Here is a 24,578-nt window from a genome sequence, read left to right as displayed (position 1 = left end):
ATAGATATTTAAAAGGTCGACCTAGGATTTTCAAATATGAAAGGCATGAAAATGTGTGCCTGGATAAGAACTTCTCAGGATAGTGGGAGATCCTTTCAAGGTATAAACTAATAGGACACCCTCACGAGTGGTGACTGTTTACCATGCTTCGGCTGGACAATGCCTTTCTTCCCTAGTCTCTCTCTTTATTTGAATCATTTTATTGTGGTATAAGTGACATACAGTGTTCTGTATGGGGGCTCCTGGGTGGCTCGCTCAGTTAAGTGTCTGCCTTTGTCACAGGTCATGATCTCAGGGTCCTGGGATCAAGCCCCGTGTCAGGTTCTTGGCTCAACAAGGAGGTTGCCTCTCCCTTTTCTTCTCTCTCTCTACTCTCCCCACTCAAACAAATAAATAAATAAATAAAACCTTTAAAAAAAATCTTTAAAAATATTAGTGATCTGACGATCTATACATTACTGTATGCTCACCATGATAAGTGTTGTCACCCTCTGTGACCACAAGTGTCATCACAAGATTATTCATTTCATTCCCTATTCTGTACTTCTCATCCCCATGACATTTATTTTATAATTGGAAGTTTGTATCTCTTACTCCCCTCTACCTGTCTTGCCCATCCCTCCCCTCTGACCACCATCTGTCTGTTCTCTATATTTATGGTTCTCTTTCTGTTTCTATTTTTGTTTGTTCATGTGTTTAGTTTTGTAGATTCCACACATAAGTGAAATCATACGGTATTTGTCTTTCTTTGTCAAACTTCTACCTAGCATAACATTTTTGAGTTCCATCCAAGTTGTCATAAATGGCAAGATATTCTTTTTATAGACAAGTAATATTCCTTGTATGTGTTTGTCTGTGTGTACAGACCACCTCTTCTGGATCCATTCATCTATCGACGGCCACTTGGGTTGCTTCCATGTCGTGGCTCTTGCAGTAAATAGACTGCAGTAAACAGAAGGGCACCTGTACCTTTCCAAATTAGTGTTTTTGTTTTCTTTCGGTAAATGCCCAGTGTGGAATTACTAGATTGTATGAGATTTCTATTTTTAGTTTTTTGAGGAAACTCCGTACTGCTTTCCACAGTGGCTGCATCAGTTTGTTTTCCCTGCAACAGTGCATGAGGGTTCCTTTTTCTCCATATTCTTGCCAATACTTTTTATTTTTGTCTTTGATGATAGCCATTCTGACAGGTAGAAGGGGTGTGTGTGTGTGTGTGTGTGTGTGTGTGTGTGTGTGTTTAATACTGAAAATGGTCTGTTTTTAGGGTAAGTCAGAATGTCACAATCCCCAGAGCAATGGCACCAATAATCACTCTCCATTTTGCTTTTTCTCCTGCCCTGAAGAATGGGTGGTGGGCTGTTGGGTGGGAGAAGGGGCTGAAGGTTGGGCATCCTGGAGCTGATACTGACTCTGTCCTCTTCTTTTATTCTCTCTTTAATTTAGCTACCCAGTTCATCTCCCCACAGAAACTTCTGACCCATCTTGTGGTAAGTGATAAATGTAGAGGATGGAGCACGGGGTGTGGTGCAAAAATAATGAATACTGTTATGCTGGAAATAAATTAAAAAAAAATAAATAAAAAAAAATGTAGAGGATGAATACTGTCCATCCATCCATCCATCCATCCATCCATCCATCTCTTCATTCCACAAATAGTTGAGTACTATGTTATTCCAGGTATTGAGCTGGGCGTGTAATAAGGGGCAGGGTCAAAGAGCATAGGGGCTTTGGGAAGAGATGATCAAACAGCTTGGGGCAGGGAATTGGGACCATAGTGCTGAGACCTGAAGTGAGGAAGTGGTGAGGCTGGGGAAGGTCTGACCTGTGTCCTACGTAGCCTTAGAGTGAGCTGTTCTCCGCTGATCTTGGGAAAGTCTGCATGCCTTTCCGGATCTCATTTTCTCAGCAAGAATGCTGTGAGAATGTTCTAGACATTATGAAAACTTGGAAAGACAAAGTATAGAACTTCCCTTGAAGTGTTCACAGAGTGTGCTCGCTTCGGCAGCACATATACTGAAGTGTTCACAGAGTTAGTGGGAAAGACAAGCCTGGGAATAACCACCCAGAATGCAGTGTGATAGATGCTAGTAGAGGAACACGTAAGTTACTACGGAATCTTAGTAGAGCAAGGGGAAGACTTGGTCTCCAGGATTCAGAAAGGAGGCAACATTTTGAGAGCACCATGCAGAACATGTAGGAGTTCACAGGTGGAAAAGAATAGGAAGGGTCTAAGCCTCAGCTCTACCATTCTATGAGTTTGTTCTGATTTTCTTCCTTCTCTTCCCTTCAATCTTTTCTCTGCCTCCTGATTGCTTCTGTCGCTTCCCAGGTGTTTTCCCTGAAGTCCTATAGAGAAAGGGAGCTTGGGATAAGCTCTCTAAGGCTACTACATGCCCTGCATCCTATCACCTCCTTGCACCCTGTTATCAACTCAAATGTGGGCCAGCTGTGGATGAAGGAGATCCCCCAGATGTTGCAGATTCTGGATGGTGAGCGGTTGGCTGCGAGGTGGGAGGAATGGAGCTGGGGCATTGGGGCAGAATCAGAGATGAAGTCCTGAGGTGCCGGATGGGTCTTCCCTGGTGTAAGGAGCACCAGGACCAGTCTCTGTCTTTCTGAGATGCCATTTGGGTAGGTCTGTTTGTTTGGACCATGTTCTGCACTGAGCAGATATGCAGCCCAGAGTTCTGTGCCTCCAGATTTCCCAGAATGCTCTTTCTTGTGCTCAGAGGATGGGGAAAGAGTGTGGGCTTTGGAACCAGAGACCTAGGTTCCTATCCTTGCTCTAACGTTTGCCAGCAGGGTATGTTTGACCTTTGAAAAGTCATACATTTCCTGGAGCCTCTGTAAAGAAGGGGGAACAATTATCTTGTAGGATCTCAATCCAAATTAAATGAGATGATGGGCAAAAACCCCTTGGAATGGTGTTCCAATGTTGGTTCTTTTTCCCTGGCTGGGGCCTTCTGGTCTGCAGGTCCCTATAACTCTCTTCTTTCCTAGATCACACTGAGAAGAATCTGGATCAGGAGGAGTGGGAGGACAGGCTGCTCCAGGTACGCACTCTAAGAGACATGCCATTCTCCACACTTGCCTTCCTTCCCCTCTTTAGGATCCTTAAGGAGAAGAGGCCCCAGACCCCCTGAGCTAGAGACATGATCAAGGGACCTCCCTACTCAAGAGAACCTCTTTCTGAGGTTCTGAGAGGACTCCCGGCCTCTACATTGGAATCTTTGACTATATCCTAGACCTTATCTTACATTCCACACCCTCAAAATTGTACTGTCCAGAGAGAGTATGGGAATGGGGCCCTAGCTTTGTGTCCTTGGGCAAGTAATTTAGCCTTTGCCAGCCTCAGCTCCTTCATCTGCAAAATGGAAATAACTTCCATCTCCCAGAATTAAATAGGATAATACAGGAAAAGGAGAGCCTTGCAAACTGTAAAGGGTTTCACACATAGAGTTGGTATTACCATCATTGTCCCTATATTGTTATTCTCCAGCCCTAACTAACCCCCCCCCATGTATTTCAGCTCTTCCCCATTTCTTGAGCTCTTTTTTCATATTCACAGACCATGCCCCCTGTCTCTTGCTTCTTTCTGACCCACTTCCATGAGGCAGAAAAGCCCAGCCACTGCTCTGTGTGGTCCTCTTCTCCCTTCCTCTTAGTTTTCAAGTCGGTCGTTAGTGGCCATCAATGATGACAGCTGGCTGGAGCAACTCATCAAGGTTGTCTTGGAGAGGATAAATTATTTCAGCGATGGTGAGGAGAAGGTGTGTGTATGTGCGTGCACGCGCGCAGGTGGGCATATCAGGCAGCTGGTGGTAGTTGCAAGGAGGGAAGTGGGGGTGGAGGCTGGTGTGGAGGAGTTTGGTGGGGAAAGAGTACAGAAATGTACATGAAGGACAGGCCTTGTGGGAAAAGCCAGCCCATGTTTCTGGGCCCCAGGGAATGGAAGGATGGAGCGTACCAGGAGCTGGCGGTCACACAGAAACAGCAAAAATAATCAATATCTTAACATGTGCTTAGTGTTTAAGGTGTCTTGTTTTGTTTTTGTTTTTGTTTTTTAAGATTTTATTTATTTGTCAGAGAGAGAGAGAGTGAGCACAGGCAGACAGAATGGCAGGCAGAGGCAGAGGGAGAAGCAGGCTCCCTGCTGAGCAAGGAGTCCGATGTGGGACTCGATCCCAGGGCGCCGGGATCATGACCTGAGCCGAAGGCAGCTGCCCAACCAACTGAGCCACCCAGGCATCCCCTGTTTAAGGTTTTATCAAGAACTTTGCCATCTGTTGTCTTAACTGAACCTCCCAGTCATTCAGAGGTCAAAGAATAGAGCTGGTATTTTGGTGCAGTGGAAAGATCATTGACCTAAGGGTCAGATTGAAGCAAGTTAGTTCAAGTAATATTTGAGGTCATACTATGGATTCAGGAGTATATGTGATGTTGGGGTTGCAGGGCTGACTAGGAAAGGGGCTCCTTTGCTCACAGACCTCAAGGTCTGTTCTGGTGAAGGCCTCGTTCCTGTTCTGGCTTTTCCTGCACTCCTGGTGCAGTCTGGGTCAACTGTCTTAGCCTTTGTGAGATTTTAGTCACCTCACTTGGGCAGTGGCAGAAATGACTTCTGATCACAGGAGAGTGGGTGAGGATAGACAAAGACACCTGTGCAGTTGCTTTGTAAAAGTCAAAAGACCAAGTAACAGACAACTCATTATCCCGACTCCCAGATGGAGAGACATAATCTAGAGGGATTTAGATAAGCAATTTATTGGTAAAATTGGCACCTGAATCCAGGTTTCTTCATTTTTAATCTTGTTTTCCTGTCGCCAAGCAACATTTTATTTGGGCTTTGAGGGACCTCCAGAGAAGAGGCCTTGTTTCCAAGACTGAATATTAGCTCTCTAATTATTAACAAATATTTATGAAGCACCTGCTATGTGCAAAGCTTTGTGGATGGAAGAATGAAGCAAGCAGGGATCCTGATCTTATTAAGTTATTAAAAATATGTACAAATGCTTATGGCATAGCAGGCATGAACTAGGCACAGGGTACTCACATAAAAGGCACAGACTCTGCCTTCAGGAAATCACCGCTTGAGTGAACAGAGGAGAGAGTGGATTATTCTAAGTGCGGTAATTGTCGAGATTGGAATGTGCACTGTATGCTTGGGAGCAGAAGGGAGAGCTATTTTCTTGGCCCGATCAGGCTGGCCAGAAAAACTTTCTCAAAGGTGGTCTACCATCTCATTTCACTTAGGACTGTCCTGGTTTTAGCTTTAAAAGTCCAGCATACTGGGGCACCTGGGTGGCTCAGTGGGTTAAAGCGTCTGCCTTTGACTCAGATCATGATCTCAGGGTCCTGGGATCAAGCCCCGCATTGGGCTGTCTGCTCATCAGGGAACCTGCTTCCACCGTGCCCCCCGTCTGCCTCTCTGCCTATTTGTGATCTCTGTCTGTCAAACAAATAAAATCTTAAAAAAAAAAAAAAAGAAGAAGAAGAAGAAGAAGAAGCAGAAGAAGTCCAGCATACTAGGAAATGCCTCAGTACTGGGCAAACTGGGAAGATTTGTCACTCTACAGACAAATGATTAAGTCTGGGAAGATGAGTAATGTGCCAGCTAAGCAGAGAGCCAGGTGCCTCAGGTCAGGTTTCATAGAAGCAGAGCCCAAGGTGAGGGTCCTTGTCAAGTGATTTGGCAAGAAAGAAGCTGTGGTCAGGTAAAGGACGCAGGATAGAAGAGGAGAGGCCAAGAAAGGAGGTGGGGAGATCTGGATGGAAACTACACTGTAGAGTCTATCCTGCTTAGAGACAAGTGAGAGGGGATGGCTTTTGTACCTCCCCACCCCTCCACCTCTCTGTCACCAGTGCCAGGCTTCTATGGTTGTTAAGGGGCAGGGATGGGAGAGAGAAGAATATAACTCTCAGGCATCTCCAGACAAAGGGACCCAAAAAGACTGCAGGTGGGAACAGCTCACAGTGGTGCCCACAGCCAGGGAAGGGAAGGAAACTTCAACTCTGGATAAGGCTTGAAGAGCATCTGCTAGAGGAAGAAAAAGCGCCCGTCGAGAGGGGGTTCTAGGGTGAGAGCTGAAACGTTCCTTGAACATGTGGTATACCCTTTTTGTCTACTGTGTCAGGCACTCTGTAAGTACTGGAGTAGAGCAAAGAACAAGACGTACACTGCTCCTGAGCTTTATTTATCACTGGAGATGAGAGGTTGGGGCAAGTTAAGAATTAACCAAACAAATGCATAAATAAGATGACTAGTGATTGTGATGAAGCCTTGAATGAAAGTATCAGGATGGTGAGCTTAGAGAGGATTTAGGAGGTCAAGGAAGGTTCACTGAGCCAGGATCAGAAAGATGAGAGTGAGACAGCATTTTGAAGAACCCAGGGAAGATTCCAGACAGGGGAAATGGGAAATATGGAAATCGTGGGGCAGGAAAGTGTTTGAGTGCATAAATATGGATATTACAAGGTAGACAGGGCAATGCACAGTAAGCAAGAATCAAGGCTGCTAAAATTCAGAAGAGGGAGACAGAAAGACTAAATAAAAATACTTTTTTTGATTATGCTATTTTGATTTTTAAATTATGCAAGTTTAAGGAACTTTTTTAAAAAAAGATTTTATTTATTTATTTGACAGAGATCACAAGTAGGCAGAGAGGCAGGCAGAAAGAGAGAGGAAGAAGTAGGCTCCCTGCCAATCAGAGAGGCCAATGAGGGACTTGATCCCAGGACCTTGAGATCATGACCTGAGCCAAAGGCAGAGGCTTAACGCATTAAGCCACCCAGGCACCCGGAACTTTTTATTTTTAATTTTTTCAAGTGAAATCTTTGCTATTAAAATTTATTTATTTATTTGTTTGTTTGTTTTTACTCATCAAAGTAAGTGTACTCTTAAGTCCCCATACCCACCTTCCTTCTGGCAACCACCAATTTATTCTCTGTGTTTAAGACTTTTTTTTGTTGTTGGCCTCTTTTTTTCTCTGTTTGTTTGTTTCATATCTGAAATTCCACATCTGAGTGAAATCGTGTCATATTTGTCTTTTTCTATTTCATTTAGCATTATACCCTCTACATTGACCCGTGTGGTTGCAAACAGCAAGACTTCATTCTTTTAATGGCTGATAATATTCCATTCCACATCTTTATCCATTCCTCTGTCAATGGACTGGGTTGGTTCCATTTCTTGGCTATTGTAAATAAATAATTCTGCAATAAACATCGAGGGCATATATCTTTTTGAATTAGTGTGTTCATTTTCTTTGGGTGAATACCCAGTAGTGAAATTGCTGTGGTTAGTCTATCTTTAGTTTTTCGAGGAACATTTGTACTATTTTCCACAGTGGCTGTACCAGCTTGCATTCCCACCAACAGGACACAGGTTTCCTTTTTCTTTCCATCTCCACAAACTCTTGTTCTTTCTTGCGTTTTTTATCTTTAGCCATTTTGACAGGTGTAAAATGATATGCCATTGTGGTTTTGATTTGCATTTTCCTGATAATTAATGATGTTGGGGATCTTTTCGTGTGTCTACTAGCAATCTATACGTCCCCTTTGGAAAGATGTCTATTCAGGTCCTTTGACCATTTTTTAATTGGATTATTTGCTTTTTTGGTGTCAAGTTGTACAAGTTTGTTTTTTTAAATATATTTTGGATATTAGCTCCGTATCAAATATAACATTTTCAAATACTTCTCCCATTCAATAGGTTATATTTTTGTTTTGTTGGCGGTTTCCTTCACTGTGTAGAAGCTTTTTATTTTGGTGTAGTCCGCTTGCCTGAGGAGACATAGCTAAAAAAAAAAAAAAAAAAAAATGTTCCTATGGCTGAAGTCAAAGAAATTACTGCCTATGTTTTCTTTTAAGAATTTATGGTTCCAGGGGCACCTGGGTGGCTCAGTGGGTTAAGGCCTCTGCCTTCATCTCTGGTCATGGTCTCAGGGACCTGGGATGGAGCCCTGCATCTGGCTCTCTGCTCAGCGGGGAGCCTGCTTCCTCCTCTCTCTCTCTGCCTGCCTCTCTGACTACTTGTGATCTGTCTGTCAAATAAATAAAAACCTTGAAAAAAAAAAAGAATTTATGGATCAAATGGAGACAGTTATGTCTTCAATCCACTTTGAGTTTAGTTTCGTGTATGGTGTGAGAAAGTGGTTTAGTTTCATTTTTTTTTGCATGTGGCTATCCAGATTTTACAACACAATTTGTTGAAAAGACTGTCTTTTTCCCATTATATATTCTTGCCTCCTTTGTCATAGATTAATTGACCCACCATAAAAAGCATGGGTTTGCTTATGGACTTTCTATTCTGTTACATTGATTTATGTGTCTGTTTTGGGCCAGTACCATACTGTTTTGATTACTACAGCTTTGTAATAAAGTTTGAAATCTGGGACTGTGATACCTCTAGCCTGGTTCTTCTTATTCAAGACTGCTTTGGCTATTTGGATTTTTTGTTTGTTTACTTTTTTGTTTTTTTATTTGCCTGTTTTTTGTATTCCAGACAAATTTTAGGATTATTCTAGTTCTGTGAAAAATGTTGTTGGTATTTTGATGGGAGTTGCCTTAGTTTGTAGATTACTTTGAGTAATATGGACATTTTAACAATATTGATTGGTCCAATTCATGAGCATGGACTATCTTTCCATTTTTTAGTGTCATTTTTTAGTGTCATTTTTAGTATCTGACCCTGATCAAAGTCAGATAAAGGCATTATAAAGAAAGAAAACCACAGGCCAAGATCTCTGATGAACATAGATGCAAAGATGCTCGGCAAAATATTAACAAACAGAATCCAAAATCATTCGCCATAAACAAGTGGGATTTAATCCAGGGATGTGAGGGTGGTTCAGTATTCACAAATTCATCAACATGATAGGTCACATTAACAAGAGAAAGGATAAAAACCATATGATCATCTCAATAGATGCAGACAAAGCGTTTGACAAAGTACAATATCCATTCATGATAAAAACTCTCAGCTGAGTAAGTTTAGAGAGAACATACTTCAACATAAGAAAAGCCATACATGAAAAACCCAGAGCTAACACCATACTCAATAGCGAAAAAGTGAGAGCTTTCTCCCTAAGATCCAAAAACAACGTAAGGGGGTCCATTCTCACCACTTTTATTCAACATAGTAGTGGCAATCCTAGCCATAGCATTCAGACAAGAAAAAGAAAGAAAAGTCATTCAAATTGGCAAAGAAGAAATAAAACTTCCACTATTTGCAGATGACATGATCTTATATACAGAATATCCTAAAAACTCCATGAAACTGATAAATGAATTCAGTGAAGGATACAACAGTAATATACAGAAATCTGTTGCATTTCTTTACACTTAATGAAGCATCAGAAAGAGAAATTAAAAAAATAATCTCCTTTACAATTGCACCAAAAATTGTAAAATACGTATAAATAAACTTCACCAAGAAGGTGAAAGATCTGTACTCTGAAAATGGTAAAACATTGATGTAAGGAACGTTTTATTTCCTAGCTGGAAATAGGAATTATATGGATCAGGGAAAGTTCCTAAAGGGATGATCTGTACCCTAAGATGCTGAGAAATTAGAAATACAGCTTTCGGGGCACCTGGGTGGCTCAGTGGGTTAAAGCCTCTGCCTTCAGCTCAGGTCATGATCCCGGGGTACTGAGATCGAGCCCCGCATCGGGCTCTCTGCTCAGCAGGGAGCCTGTTTCCCTTCCTCTCTCTCTCTGCCTGCCTCTCTGCCTACTTGTGATCTCTGTCTGTCAAATAAATAAATAAAATCTTTAAAAAAAAAAAAAGAAATACAGCTTTCTCTTATCTCTAGCTTTAGCCCCTGCTGTCTAGGGTTACTGTCTTATCCAGATGACCCCCAGAGAACAGGAGGGCCAGTGTGGAGGATAAGGCAGTGGGGAAGATGCTAGTTGACCATTTCAAAACCAGTTTGGGTAATGGCTATTCCCCAAGCTACCCTAACTTCATTCCAAGCTATGCATGACCCTGCCTTTTCATCCCTCCTAGGATTTCCTGTATAAATTCTTTGGATTTACCTTGCGGACCTCAAGGAATATGAAACTGGTGAAGATGATGCTTTCCTCTATCCTACAAAGTGTCCATGAAGACCTGCAGGAGAGGGAGGTGAGGTGGAGGAACTGACAAAGGGGAAAGAAACATTTTTCCTTTAAAAGGCAGGATGATGAAGTAGTTAAAAGCTGAGATCTGGCAAACTAGAAAACCTGTTGGAATCCTAGGTCTGCCACTTTCTCACTGTGTGCCCTTGGGCAAGCTATTTACTATTATTATTTTATTTTCTGAATCATTTCAGGAAGTTGCAGTTATGCGCATTTACCCATTTTCAGGGTGTACTACCTAAAAATAATGATATTCTCTTACATAATCAAAGCACAGTGATCAAAATTAAGAAGTTAACATTGCTACAGTACTATTATCTAATTTATAGACCTGATCTGAAAAGGCCAATTGTCCTGCCCATGTTTTTTTAGAGCAAAAGAAAGACATTTTTTTTCCTCTGGTCTGGGATCCAAATTAGAATCAATTTATCATTTAGCTTTAATATTTTTCAATTAGCAATAATCGCGCCTCGGATAAACCTCATTGGCTAGCTTTAATATTTTTAATCTGGAACCACTCAACATTTACTTTTCATGATCTTGACATTTAAAAATGTATGGACCATTTGTTTTGAAGAATGTAGCTCATTTTTTGTTTGTCTCCTATTGCTTCATGATTAGGTTTAGATGATCTATTTCGTGTGGGAATACTATGGAATCTGTGTGTCATGGGGTGTTTTTCGGTATTAAAAATATACAAGCTCCGAGAACAATGCCTGGGACACAAGCCCTCTCTAAGTGTTGCTTACTGGTAGAATTGGTGGCCGTCCTCTCAAGCATCCCCTCTCCAAAGCCCCTTCCCTGCCAGATTCTCACAGAATTCTCACAGAAGCATCCATCACCATCATGACTATCGTCAGTTATATTCCAAGCCCAAGGTTGGAACAGTATCACTGAGGAGACAGACTTATATAGGAAGAAGAGAGTTGGCTACACAGAATAGCCTTACTAAAGGCAACATGAGTGGTAACAGAGATATATAGTGGCTGATGTATGGAAGGGTGAGGACTTGGGCTAGTTGGGTCTAGATTAGGAGAAGGGAAGTGGGTATTTCTACTTGACATAATATTCCAAGACAAGAACTTTTGGGAGCATGTCTACAGAATAGTCAGTGATATAATGGGACTATACCAGGGAAGTACAAATGACATCTCTGCCAACACCTGGGGACAGATTGGATACAGAGGGTAATGATTAAGAGGGCAGAGGATGTTCAGGATAGTTCCCCGGTTTCTGGCATGCTCAGCTGGGAGGTGGTGCCCTTCACTGAGATCAGGAAAGGAAGACATAATGGGGAGGAAGATGATGCATTCAGATTTTGATGGGGAGACATCAGGGTGCCCCTGGTAGGGAGCCAGGTGGAGATGCTCAGTATCCACCTACAGTATTTTTCACTTAGTTGTCCTTCCACTATGTCCTACAAGACAAATGCAGGAACTCCCTCCTTCCTCTCTCCACAGCCCTGGACAGGTGCCCTTTCCACCTACCCCATTTGGTCAGTTACTGCTATTTCTTGTTCTCCTGAGTTAGAAATATTGGCATTATCTGTATGTCTTCTCTCTTTTCCATTTCCTCTGATTATCCATCCAATCCTGTCGGTAACGTGCCTTGGTTTTGTTCTTCCCTTCTCTCCCCTCCTCAAAACCCTTCTCTGAATTACTAGTGCATATAAATCTTCTCTATTCTGCAGTGTTTGATTTGATACTCCTAAGGTTTTGCAAATCTGTGACTCTAATTTTTCACAGTCTGTGATAATTTGCTTCTTCCCGCCCCCAGGCATTAAGTACCAAACAATCTCTACTGAATTCACAGATGAATTCATATACATGAGGACCCACTGTTCACAAACGTTATGCAGGGCATGGTTCTCCTCTGGTCCATGATACTCAGGAAAGGCTTTTCTGGATGTTGTCAGTTAGTATGAAAAATAAAAAAAATCAGACTCTTTAATTTTGACATACCCTGTGCCTCTTTAACTGTCTGTCTATCTATCTATCTAATCATCTATTTTCTGGAGGTTTTTTTAAAAAATTATAAGTCTGATCTTTAATCCCTATCTCCTATTTCCCCCATTGCCTCACCAACCTCCGCTCTGGTAGTCATCAGTTTGTTCTCTGTATTTAAGAGTCGGTTTCTTGTAATTTGCTTCTTGAATTATTTCTTGAAAGGATGTTTGGTTCTCCATTTGGTTTTTAAGTAGTTCAAGTCAGGGGAACCAATTTTCCTTCCATTTCTTTTTCTTTCCCCTCTCTCTCCCTTCCTCTCTCTAAATCCCTTGGGAGAGCATAAAGGGTGCCTGGCTAACTCTTAGCTGTGGCATGAGGTTGAGGCTATCCCCATTACAGGGCATTGCTACAGCACTGAGTATCGTGTCCATGAAGTATCTGAAGATAGTCCTGGACCAACTTCAAGAGTACAGTGCTATCCTCATGGACAAGGGCTCATCATTCATCCTCAAACTAATGAAGGTGATGGCATTCCTGGAAACTCTGCCAGTCTCCCACACAGAGCCTTCTGAAGCATCCCCATCACTCCAGACTTCCCACTTCTCTGAGGCCTTGTGACTCACCTATAAATGCTTGTATTTCCCTCTGATCAACCGTGGGGAAGTTTCATCTTCTTCTCCCTTTCCTGTGCTCCCTTATGCCCATGCTTCAGGCCCTGGTATCACCAGAGGCACCACCTTCCTCCCAGCTGTTCACCATTCCACAACCCCATCTTCCCTTCTGGACCATCTAGCCAATCCATTCCTCTCTGAACCTCCATTTCCCCATCAGGCAAGGAGGTTAAGAGGAAGAGAAGGCAAGTTTCCCCTTCCTCCTACAGGAACATCAGCAAAGGGAATGGGGGTTGGTCTGTAACATCATCTACTTAAGCTATAGCAAGATTATTTTCAAGAGCAAGGGAGGCATCGTCACACATTTGGACAACATCCTGGCTTTGGCCCTCCAACACTACCGCAACTGCATTGTTGAAAAGGTACTTCCTGTTTACTCTACTTCTCCAGTGTCCCCTCCCTGCCTTCTTTACCCTTCCCCTCCGAGAAAATGCCTGGCCTTGGATGGAACAAGGGGGGTGGGACTATTGCAGTTCCTTTAGGGGAGGTAAGAAGGAGTCCCTAAAGAATTTTCCTACCTCTTTCATTTGTCCAGAGAATGTGCCCCTAGGGTAGGAGAAGAAGCCTTTTCCAACTCCTGTTCATTTACCATCCAACTAGACATCCTTCAGGAGAACTTACTTGGTAAAAAGACAATAACTTGAGTGATAAGAAATCTAGCTAGGTCGGTCCTAACTTAAGAGTAAGTATGAAGTTCCAGAAAGAGGTTGGTAAGAGGGGTGGCCTCTTCCTCCATAAAGAGGCCACAGGCTTTGCTTTCCTAAGCGGTCCTCAGAGGGAAGAGTCAAGATCTCAGCCTAGAGAAAGCTATGGAAGCCTCAGCTTCTTGTCTCCCAGATTTTGTGTAGGTAGTTTTCCCTTAACCCAAGATCATTCCTACCTTGGAAACCCCTGAGCATACCGATTGATTCAGGATAAGAACCTGAAGCTGGAGTACCTGGGCGCCTTGAGCAAGCTAACAAACATCATTAGCAGCCAGCCTATGGCCTTTCAGTTCAAGTTCGTTCAGAAACTAGAAATTGTAACCTTCATGGTGGTAAGTACAACTCAGGAGAATGATGGTGGAAATGCACAGAGGAGGGAGGGTGGGTCCTCAGGGAAACCATGGGCAGTGCTCCTGGGCTTGGCCTGGAGGAGAAAAGTCCAGATTTTCTAGTGTCCTTTTCCTACTTTATTGTTCCCTTTCCTATCCTCAGGGTGGGTGTGAGTACTGTGGGGAAGGTGTGCTTGGGAGTAGGAGAGAAGGGCTATCCTTCTGAGTTTTTGGAAGTCCCTGAAAATTCTAGGTTCTAGTTTCTTGTGAATATAGGTGGGGTAAGAGGAGGGGGAAGAAGGCAAGAAAAATATGTTCATATCCTCTTGGTCTCTGGGGTGGGGGGGTTGGGTGGGTGTATTACAGGAGTTAATCAAGGAGGAGCCATTGAATTCCATCTCCAGCTCCGTTAGGCTGAGGGCGATGAATATCATCACTGACTTCAGGTAATGGGTGTTCCAGCCACTCTGTCTTCGTGCTTTGAGTGGATTTCAGTCCTTTATTCCCTAGTCTGTCCCCAGCTTATTTTCTGCTTCTGCTTCTAGTCACAGGGGGCCCCAGGCAGTAGTATACATCCACCGTACAATATCTACCACCTCCTTTCACCAAGATTTTTTTTAGATGGGATTTTGGAGCTCCTGGCAGAGACCACCTCTCTCATCTTCACAGGCATTTGCTGTTGCTTCTGGTTCAGGCTTTCTTCTGCTTTCAGGGCTGTTCCTGGCATTGATAAACTTTGTTTACTGTTTCCTTTTTCTTTTGTTTCTTTTTCTTCTGGTAACTTCTTACTGCCACCTGTCCCTCTCTGAACCTTCCTCAGCTGCTATTCCTGGGCATTACTGTTTCATTACATTTTTACTACTTCCTCCTGGATTGTAGGAACCTCAGTCCCCTCACAGAGGTGGAAGAAAGAACAGATCTTCTCCGAACATGCTGTAAGAGTGTGCTCTGCCTGCCACCCACAGAAGTTTTGCTGAAGGAGGCATCCAGTTCCCAGGAGGCCGAAGGCACTGTGGTAATGATCTCTTTGATGTTTGTCTCTTTGTAGGTTGTGTGGTTTGTTGTTGTTGTTGTTGTTTTATCGAGAGGATGAGAAATATAGGTTTGGCAGTTACACATAAGGCTCTTCTATCTTCTTTGATAAAAATGCGATCATCTGAAGAGGTTACCAGGTCATATAGTCTGAATGTTCGTCATGATATGTACTTCTTTCTTGAGAGCACTCATTGATTACTGCTGTCATACTTTAAAATTCTGACCCAGAAGTGGACACTCATATCTAATTTTTAACTGTTATACAGTTGAAACCAGTTTGAAAGGTTCAGACATGATTTTACTAAAGGCGCATGGATAAATAAGTTTAGAGAATCCCAGGTGCAAGAGAGCTGAATCCATTTCCCACAGAGCCTCTAGTGTTTCCTTGAGGGAAGGAAGAACAATTCACTTTACTAATTTGCATTTGTATGTTTAGTTCTTAGGAATTCTTTCATGTTCTCTGATTACTCCTTTATCTTGATTGGTTGTACTTGTTTTATTGATGCCACAAACCCTTGATTTTTTTTGAGGGTATTAGTAAGAATCTTTAAAAATAAAAGTTTCTATTTACTGAATTAGGTTAGCTTTTTTGAGGGTCAGTTGGTCTGTTTGGGCCTCTTCTTCAGCTGTCTGGTGATCCTTCTTTGTCAGTTCATATTTATTTATATTATGAAGTTTGTATTTATTTATATTATATTATTTATATTATGTACCTTTCTCTGTATGGTACATACAGAGAAGGCTGAGGTGGGTTTCCTCTGGTTGTATTCCCATGAGGCCTTCCTCAGTGTAGGTATAGAGAGGGAAGGTATTTTGACAGGATTTGCCCATGTTTGGGGTAAGCTGGGAACTCCCAGTCCACTAGGACAAACTGCACATCAGGCAGACATTTGTGCTCTGCTGAAAACAACAGAAGAATTGGTTCAAGTTAATAGGAGGCAAATGGCACTTTAAATTTTAGGGGAAACTGTGGAGCAGAATTTCTCAAGGAAAAGCTTCCTGGGAGAGCTAAAGCACTGAGCTAAGTTTAGGAGGAGGGGTGGGGCTGACATCTCCACTATTCTTTGAGTTCTCTCTTCTCCCCTCAGGATTTGTACAGGGAGACCCTGCAATCCCTTCTAAAGCTAATGGAGACACTTATTTTTGAGATGCCTTCTCGGATCCAGAACTCCTTGGAGGTCAGTGAGAAGAAGCCCTTGAAACCGGTATATTGGTTTCCTAGGGCTGCCGTAACAAAGTATCACAACTGAGTGGCTTCAAACAACAGAAATCTATTCTCTAACAACTGTAAAGGATGGAAGTCCAAAATCAAGGTAACAGCAGGGTTGCTTCCTACTGGAAGCTGTGAAGGAGCTTCTCTCCTAGACTCTGGTTATTCCTGGCAGCCCCTGGTGTCCCTTGGTTTATAGACATACCATTCTACATGTGAGTGAAATCATGTGGTATTTGTCTTTGGCTGACTTATTTTCCTTAGTGTTATATGCCTTAGATCCTTCCATGTTGTTATAAATAGCAAATAGCCAATAGCAAAATTTCATTCTCTTTTATAGCTGAATAATATTTCACTGTGCATGTGTGCATGTGTTTGTGTGTGTGTGTATCTCACATTTTCTTTATCCATTCATCTATCAGTGGACACTTGGGCTGCTTCCATAATTTGGCTAGTATAAATAATGCTGCAATAAAATATAGGGTGCATATAACCTTTCCAACTAGTGTTTTTGTATTTGGGGGGTATATACCCAGTATATATACTGGATCATAAGGTAGTTCTATTTTTAATTCTTTTGAGGAACCTTCATACTGTTTTCCAAGTGACTGCACCAGTCTGCATTCCCACCAACTGTCCTTGAGGGTTCCTTTTGCTCTACATCCTCACCAACACTTTGTTGTGTCTTATCTTTTTATTTTAGTTATTCTGAAAGATGTGAGGTGATATCTTATTATTGTTTTAATTTGCATTTCCCTGATGAGTGATTTTAGCATCTTTTCGTATTTCTTTTGGTCATATGCATGTTTTCTTTGGAGAAATGTCTGTTCATGTCTTCTCCCTTTTTTTTTTTTTTAAAGATTTTATTTATTTATTTGACAGAGAGAGACAGCCAGAGAGGGAACACAGCAGGGGGAGCAGCAGGCAGAGGGAGAAGCAGGCTCCCCACCAAGAAGAGACTCTGATGTGGGGTTCGATCCCAGGACCCTGGGATCATGACCTGAGCATCATGACCTAAAGCAGATGCTTAATGACTGAGCCACCCAGGCGCCCCTCTTCTGCCCATTTTTAATTGAATTATTTGTTTTGTGTATGTCAAGTTGTATAGGTTCTTTATAAAATTTGGATACTAATCCTTTATGGAATATGTCATTTACATGTATCTTCTCCCATTCCACAGGTTGCCTTTTCCTTTTGTTGTCTCCTTTGCTGTGTGGAAGCTTGTTTTTTTGTTCTGTTTTGTTAATGTCATTCCAATATTTTAATTCTGCTTTTGCTTCCCTTTCCTCAGGAGATATATCTAGAAGAATATTGTTATGGGTAATATAAGAGACATTACTGCTTGTGTTCTCTTCTAGGATTTTTATGGTTTCAGGTCTCACATTAGGTCCTTAATCCATTTTGAGTGTATTTTTCTATGTAGTGTAATAAAGTGGTCCAGTTTCATTCTTTCGCATGTAGCTGTCCAGTTTTCCCAATATCATTTGTTGAAGAGGCTATCTTTTCCCCATTCGTATTCTTGCTTCCTTTGTAGAAGATTAACTGACTGTATGATCATGGACTTATTTTCGGGCTTTCTATTCTGTTCTTTTGATCTGTGTGTCTGTTTTTGTGCCAGAACCATACTGTTTTGATATAAAGCTTTGCAGTATAACTTGAAATCTGGTATTATAATACTTCAATCTTTTTCTTTTTAAAATTTGCTTTGGGTATTCATGGTCTTTCGTGGTTCCATACAAATTTTAGGATCTTTCGTTTTAGTTCTGTGAAAAATACTTGCATAAAATCTATAGATTGCTTTGGGTAGTATGGACATTTTAACAATATTGGTTTTTCCAATCCATGAGTATGGACTATCTTTCCATTTGTTTGTGTTATTTCAATTTCTTTCATCAGTGTTTTATAGTTTTCAGAGTACAGATCTTTCACCTCCTTGGTTAAGTTTATTTCTATTTTTTTATTATTTTTTGGTACAATTATCAATTAAGTTGTTTTCTTAATTTCTCTTTCTGATGTTTCATTGTTAGTGTATAGAAATGCAACAGATTTCTGTACATTGATTTTGTATCCTGCAATATTACTGAATGGATTTATCAGTTCTAGTAGGTTTTTTTGTTTTGTTTTGTTTTTTGGTAGAGTCTTTTGGTTTTTCTATATATAGTATCATGTCATCTGCAAATAGTGAAAGCTTTACTTCTTCCTTACCTTTTTGGATGCTTTTTATTCTCTTTTCTAATCTGATTGCAGTGATTATGACTTCCAGTGGTATGTTGAATAAAAGTGGTGAGTGCAAACATGCTTGTCTTAATTCCTGACCTTAGGGGAAAAGCTCTCAGTTTTTCACTATTAAGTATGATGTTAGCTATGGGTTTTTCATATATGGTCTTTATTATATTGATGTATGTTCCCTCTAAACCTGCTTTGTGAACGGTTTTTATCATGAATCGATGTTGTACTTTGTCAGATGCTTTGTCTGAATCTGTTGAAATGATCATATGGTTTTTATCCTTCTTCTTATTGATGTGATGTATCATGGTGATTAATTTGCAAATATTGAACCACTCTTGCATCCCCAAAATAAATCCCACTTGATCATGGTGAATTATTTTTTTTAAGGTATTGTTGGATTCCATTTGCTAATATTTGTTGAGGATCTTTACATCTATGTTCAGTGACTCTGGCCTGTAATTCTCTGTATTTGTAATGTCCTTCTTGGTTTTGGTATCAGGGTAATGCTGACCTCAGGGAATCAATTTGGAAGTTTTCCTTCCTCTTCTATTTTTAAAAATAGTTTCTTTAAATGTTTGGTAGGATTCACCTATGAAGCCATTTGGTCATGGACTTTCATTTGTTGGGACTTTTTGTTGTTGTTTTTGTTTTTGTTTGTTTGTTTGTTTGTTTTTTCACAGATTCAATATCATTGCTGGCATTCAGTCTGTCCAAATTTTCTATTTCTTCCTGATTCAGTTTTGGGAGGTTATATGTTTCTAGGAATTTACCTTTTTCTCCTAGGTTGTCCCAATTTATTGGCATATAATTTTTCATAATGTTCTTTTACAGTCCTTTGTATTTCTGTGGTGTTGGTTGGTATTTCTCCTCTTTCATTTCTGATTTTGTTTATTTGAGTCCTCTCACTTAAAAATTTTTTGATGAGTCTGGTTAAAGGTTTATCAATTTTGTTAATCTTGTCAAAAGCTGGCACTTGGTTTCATTGATCTGTTCTACTATCTCTTATTTCTATTTCATTTATTTCTGCTCTAGTCTTTTTTTTTTTTTAAAGATTTTATTTATTTATTTGAGAGAGAAACAGTGAGAGAGAGCATGAGCGAGGAGAAGGTCAGAGAGCGAAGCAGACTCCCCATGGAGCTGGGAGCCCGATGCGGGACTCGATCCCGGGACTCCGGGATCATGACCTGAGCCGAAGGCAGTCGTCCAACCAACTGAGCCACCCAGGCGTCCCGATTTCTGCTCTAGTCTTTATTATTTCCTTCCCTCTACTGGTTTGGGGTTTTTTTTTGTTCTTCTTTTTCAAACTTCTTTAGGTATGAGTTTACGTTGTTTGTTTATTTTAGATTTTTCTTGCTTCTTGGGGTAGGTCTGTATTGCTATAAATTTCCCTCTTAAAATGGCTTTTGCTGCATCCCAAAGATTTTGGGCCATTGTGTTTTCATTTTCATTTGTTCCCCTGTGTTTTCTGATTTCTTCTTTGATTTGTTGGTTGACCCTTTCATTGGGTCATACATAGTAGCATGTTATTTTTTTTTAAGATTTTATTTATTTATTTGAGAGAGAGAGAGCAAGCACACAAGCAAGGCAGAAAGGAAGAAACAGGTTCACTGCTGAGCAGTGAGCCCAAGGTGGGGCTCAATCCCAGGACCCTGGGATCATGACCTGAGCAGAAGGCAGATGCTTAACCGACTGAGCCAGCTAGGTGCCCCAGTAGCATGTTATTTAACCTCCATGTATTTGTGTTCTTTTTCGATTTTTTTTTTTTGTAACTGATTTCTAGTTTCACAGTGTTGTGGTCAGAAATGATACATGGGGGATGCCTGGGTGGCTCAGTTGGGCATCTGCCTTATCCCAGAGTTCCGGGATCAAGCCCCATGTCAGGCTCCCTGCTCAGCAGAGAGTCTGCTTCTCCTTTTCCCTCTGCCCCTGCTACGGCTTGTGCACCCTCTCTCTGTCTTTCTCTTTCAGATAAATAAATAAAATCTTTAAGAAAAAAAAATAAAGATGCATGGTACGACTTCAGTTTTTTTTAATTTGTTGATTCTTGTTCTGTGGCCTAATGTTATCTATTCTAGGGAATGTTCCATGTGCACTTAAAAAGAGTGCATATTGTGCTTATTAGGATGGAATGTTCTGAATAGATCTATTAAATCCATCTGGCCCAATATGTTATTCAAAGCCATTGTTTCCTGTTGATTTTGGGTTTGGATGATCTGTTCATTGATATAAGTGGGGTGTTAAAGTTCCCTACTATTATTGTATCTCTAGTGATTACTTCCTTTATATTTCTTATTGTTTTATGTATGTGGGTGCTGCCATGTTGGGTGCATAAATGTTTACAATTGTTATATCCTCTTGTTGGATTGTCCTCTTTATGATTATAAAAGGTCCTTCTTGGCCTCTTGTTACAGTCTTTGTTTTAAAGTCCGTTTGTACAATGTAAGTATTGCTAGTCTAGCTTTCTTCTCACATCCATTTGCATGATAAATGTTTCTCCATCTCTTCACTTATAATCTGCATGTGTCTTCAGGTCTGAAATGAGTGTCTTGTGGACAGCCTATAGGTGGGTCTTATTTTTTAACCGTTCTATCACCTTATGTCTTTGATTGGAGTATTTAGTTTATTTACATACAAAGTAATTATTGACTGTTATGTACTTACTATTTTTAATGGTTGTTTTTGTAGTTCTCTATTCCTTTCTTCTCTCATAATAAATTGGGTTTCTTTCATGATATACTTGTATTCTTCTCTCCTTATTTTTGCATGTCTATTATTGGTTTTTTATTTTTGTTTACCATTGGGTTTGTATATAAAATCTTCTGCATATAACAGTCTATATTAAGTTGATGGTCGCTTAAGTTTGAACTCCTCCATCCTTTTACTTTATGAGACCCTTGACTGAGTTTTACAGATATACTTTTTTTCATATATACTTTTTTAAAAAAGATTTTATTTATTTGATAGACAGAGATCACAAGTAGGCAGAGAGTCAGGCAGAGAGAGAGAGGAGGAAGCAGGCTCCCTGCTGAGCAGAGAGCCTGATGTGGGATTTGATCCCAGGACCCTGAGATCATGACCTGAGCTGAAGGCAGAGGCTTTAACCCACTGAGCCACCCAGGCACCCCCACATATACTTATTTGTATTGCTTTTGTGTATCCTACTTTTCTTGCTCTTATTTATGGTTTTTCCTTTCTACTCAAAGAGTTTCCTTTAACATTTCTCATAGAACTGATTTAGGGGCCATGAATTCCTTTAACACTTATTTGTCTGGGAAATTATCTCTCCTTCTAATCTGGATGGTAGCATTGCTAGATAGAGTATTCTTATTGGCTGCAGATTTTTTCCTTTCAGCATTTTTAAGTCTATCATGCCTCTCACTCTCTTCTGGCCTGCAATGTTTCAGATAAAAAGTCTGCTGAGAACCGTAAGGGATTTCCCTTGTATCTAACTTTTCTATTGTTGTGTTTAAAATTCTCTCTTTATCACTACTTTTGCCATTTTAATTACCATGTTTCTTGGTGTGGACCTCCGTGGATTGATTTTGATTTTGTGCCTCCTAGATCTGGATTTCTGTTTCCTTCCTCAAATTGGTAAGTTTTCAGTTATTATTTATTCAGACGAATTTTCTGCCCCCTTTTCTCTCTCTTCTTCTGAAATCACTATAATGCAAATGTTATTATACTAGGTATTATCACTGAGTTCCCTTAGTCTACTTTCATTTTGTATAATTTTTTTTTTTCTTTCACCTGGTTATCTTGAATGCTTTTCAATAGTCTGTCCTCCAGGTCACGGATTTGTTCTTCTGCTTCCTCTAGTCTGCTATTAATTCCATCTAGTGTATTTTTAATTTCATCTATTGTATTATTCATCTCTAATTCATTCTTTTTTATTTCTTTGTTAAGAGTCTCACTGATGTCCTCCACTCTTTCATCAAGTCTATCTTTAGGAACATTACTTTATTTTTATTAGTATCATTTTTTGAAAGATTTTATTTGTTTTGTGACAGAGAGAGAAACAGTGAGAGAAGGAACACAAGCAGAGGGAGTGGGAGAGGGAGAAGCAGGCCTCCTACTGAGCAGGAGCCCAATGTGGGGCTCAATCCCAGGACTCTAGGATCATGACCTGAGCCAAAGGCAGATGCCCAATGACTGAAACACCCAGGCAGGTGCTCCATGAGCATTACTTTAAATTCTCTATCAGACATATTACTTATCACCATTTCACTTTGGTCTCTTGCTGTGATTGTTCCTGTTCTTTCATTTGGGACATATTTCTCTATCCCCTCCTTTTGTGTAAATTGCTATGTCTGTTTCTGTGAGTTAGGAAAGTCAGCTATGTCCCCTACTCTTGAAAGTAATGGTCTTATGAATAAAAGGTCCTGCAGTGTTTTGCAGTGTCCTGTAGTCCCCTGTTCACCAGAATCTGGTGATAAATGTTTGGCACACATCACACATAGGAGATGCCTATGTGTGATGTGTGTACCTGTTTGTCGTGGCTGAGTTGCTTTTGCCTACAATACAGTCCTCTGCAATGGCAGATAGGTATTTGCCTGTTGTGGGTGGGGTTTGGCCCCTGTGTGGTTAGTACACCAGTCTGGCGCCACCTTGGCCTTGAACTGAATCAGACCAGGCATTTTTCAGACATGCAATAGCATCAAACTTCAAGGTACATTCCCTGTGTTGTCCCTAAGAAGTTTTCGTTGATGGGTAGGGCCTATAGTCCTACCAGCTGCCCGCCTGCCACCCACAGCTGGGGCAACAGTTTGACTGGTGTGTGTGCTGATCTTTCCCTCTTCTCAGGGCTGAAGTCACTTTGGAGTAGTGCTGGCCCCTGTCATAGCTGCTTTTACACTGCCAAGCTTGCGTCACTACTTTGGATGGGGTCAGGCCAAGAGTACACTGGAGGAGGTGGGTCTGAAATGTGCTCAGGGCAGGAAGTGCAGTGTTCACAGATTTTGTGAACTGGTCCTCTGGGGGAGGGGACCCACAGCACTGGGACTGGGGCAGGCCTGGCTGGAGATAATGGATCTGCAGACCCATTGGGGAGGGAGCAGAATGTGTGACTTTAGCAAGTGAGGTAGGTAGTGGTGCCTTACTGGTTTTCACAGACGGCTGTGTGTTTATTGGGATGGGGGGAGGCAGGGGAGAGAAATGGCACCTGTCCACTCCTTTGTTCCTGGAGAAATTTCCCAACAATCTCTGTCCCTCTAGGACCCACTCTGAGATTAGTAAATGCTCCCTCCCAAGTGCCCCAGGCATTTTTCAAACTGCTGCTTCTAGCTCCATCTCTGCAGGACTGTTTTTTGTGCTGTCCCTTTAAGAGCACCCTTCTAGCTCTCCCACAGGCAAGTCCTGCTGATGCTTAAAATTCCAGGTCTTAGGTCTGCTGGTTGTAAGAACTGAGGAAATTTGGCTTCTCTGGTTTTCAAACCCAAATGTTATGCCATTTGCCTTCTCTGTGTGGGCTTCCTGGTGTGATAGTCTATTCCTTTCCCTCCTCTGTCCAGGAATCCCTTCCTCCAGTAGACAGTCCCCCAGGTCTGTTTAGCTCCCCACCATATGTCTCCCGTTCCTATCCTCTTTGATCTGGCTGTTCTTTACAGGTAGTTGTGGAGTAGTTCTGCCAGCCTTTGGGTCATTTTCAGGGTTATTTACAATGAAGTCAGTGTTATCTGATTGTATCTGTGAGATATAATCCAAGGATATCCACTTTCACCACATGTATTCAACATATTATTGGAAGTCCTAGCCACAGCAATCAGACAATAAAAATAAATAAAAGACATCCAAATTGGTAAGGAAGAAGTAAAGCTTTCACTATTTGTAGATGACATAATACTATATATATAACCCTGAAGATTTCATTAAAAAAAAAAAACCCTACAGAACAGATAAATGAATTCAGTAAAGTCTTAGGATGCACTAATATACAGAAATCTGTTGCATTATTATATACTAATAATGAAGTAGCAGGAAGAGAAATTAAGAAAACAATCTCATTTACAATTGCACCAAAAAATGATAAAATAACTAGGAATCAACAAATGAAGTAAAAATACTTGTACTCTGAAAACTATAAAACATGGAAGAAAGAAACTAATTTCATTTCTTAATGTCATTAAATATTCAGACATTCCAGTTGATTGGTTTTTCTCTTAATTCTCTTAATCTATAGATTGTCCTTCTATCATTTTTTCCTTGAAATTTATTTGTTGAAGAAACCTAGACATTTGTTCTCTGAATTTTCCACATTCTGGAATGTGCTGATTACATTCTTTAGGGGCCACATAACAAATTCCTCTGCCCAAATCTTTCCTATAAATTGCTAAATCTAGGATA

General features: G+C 40.9%; 1 protein-coding gene across 15 annotated transcripts in view; it reads left to right on the top strand.

Moving 5' to 3' along the window:
• LOC116593895 (maestro heat-like repeat-containing protein family member 1) overlaps positions 1-24,578 on the top strand; it is a 78,934-nt gene that overhangs the window by 24,781 nt on the left and 29,575 nt on the right. For all 15 annotated transcript variants that reach the window (XM_032348519.1, XM_032348511.1, XM_032348515.1 and 12 more), the window contains 11 exons: positions 1,444-1,487; positions 2,330-2,489; positions 3,001-3,053; positions 3,666-3,770; positions 10,006-10,122; positions 12,461-12,583; positions 12,942-13,094; positions 13,646-13,768; positions 14,132-14,211; positions 14,645-14,780; positions 15,889-15,978. In XM_032348519.1, the coding sequence (XP_032204410.1) occupies positions 1,444-1,487; positions 2,330-2,489; positions 3,001-3,053; positions 3,666-3,770; positions 10,006-10,122; positions 12,461-12,583; positions 12,942-13,094; positions 13,646-13,768; positions 14,132-14,211; positions 14,645-14,780; positions 15,889-15,978 (1,184 nt within the window). The remainder of the gene's footprint in view (positions 1-1,443; positions 1,488-2,329; positions 2,490-3,000; positions 3,054-3,665; positions 3,771-10,005; positions 10,123-12,460; positions 12,584-12,941; positions 13,095-13,645; positions 13,769-14,131; positions 14,212-14,644; positions 14,781-15,888; positions 15,979-24,578) is intronic.

This window comes from Mustela erminea, chromosome 6 (assembly GCF_009829155.1).
Source record: "Mustela erminea isolate mMusErm1 chromosome 6, mMusErm1.Pri, whole genome shotgun sequence".
NCBI classification, from domain to species: Eukaryota; Metazoa; Chordata; class Mammalia; order Carnivora; family Mustelidae; genus Mustela; species Mustela erminea.
The sequence above is the reverse complement of the archived record's forward strand: the minus strand, read 5'-3'. Positions and strand labels throughout refer to the sequence as shown.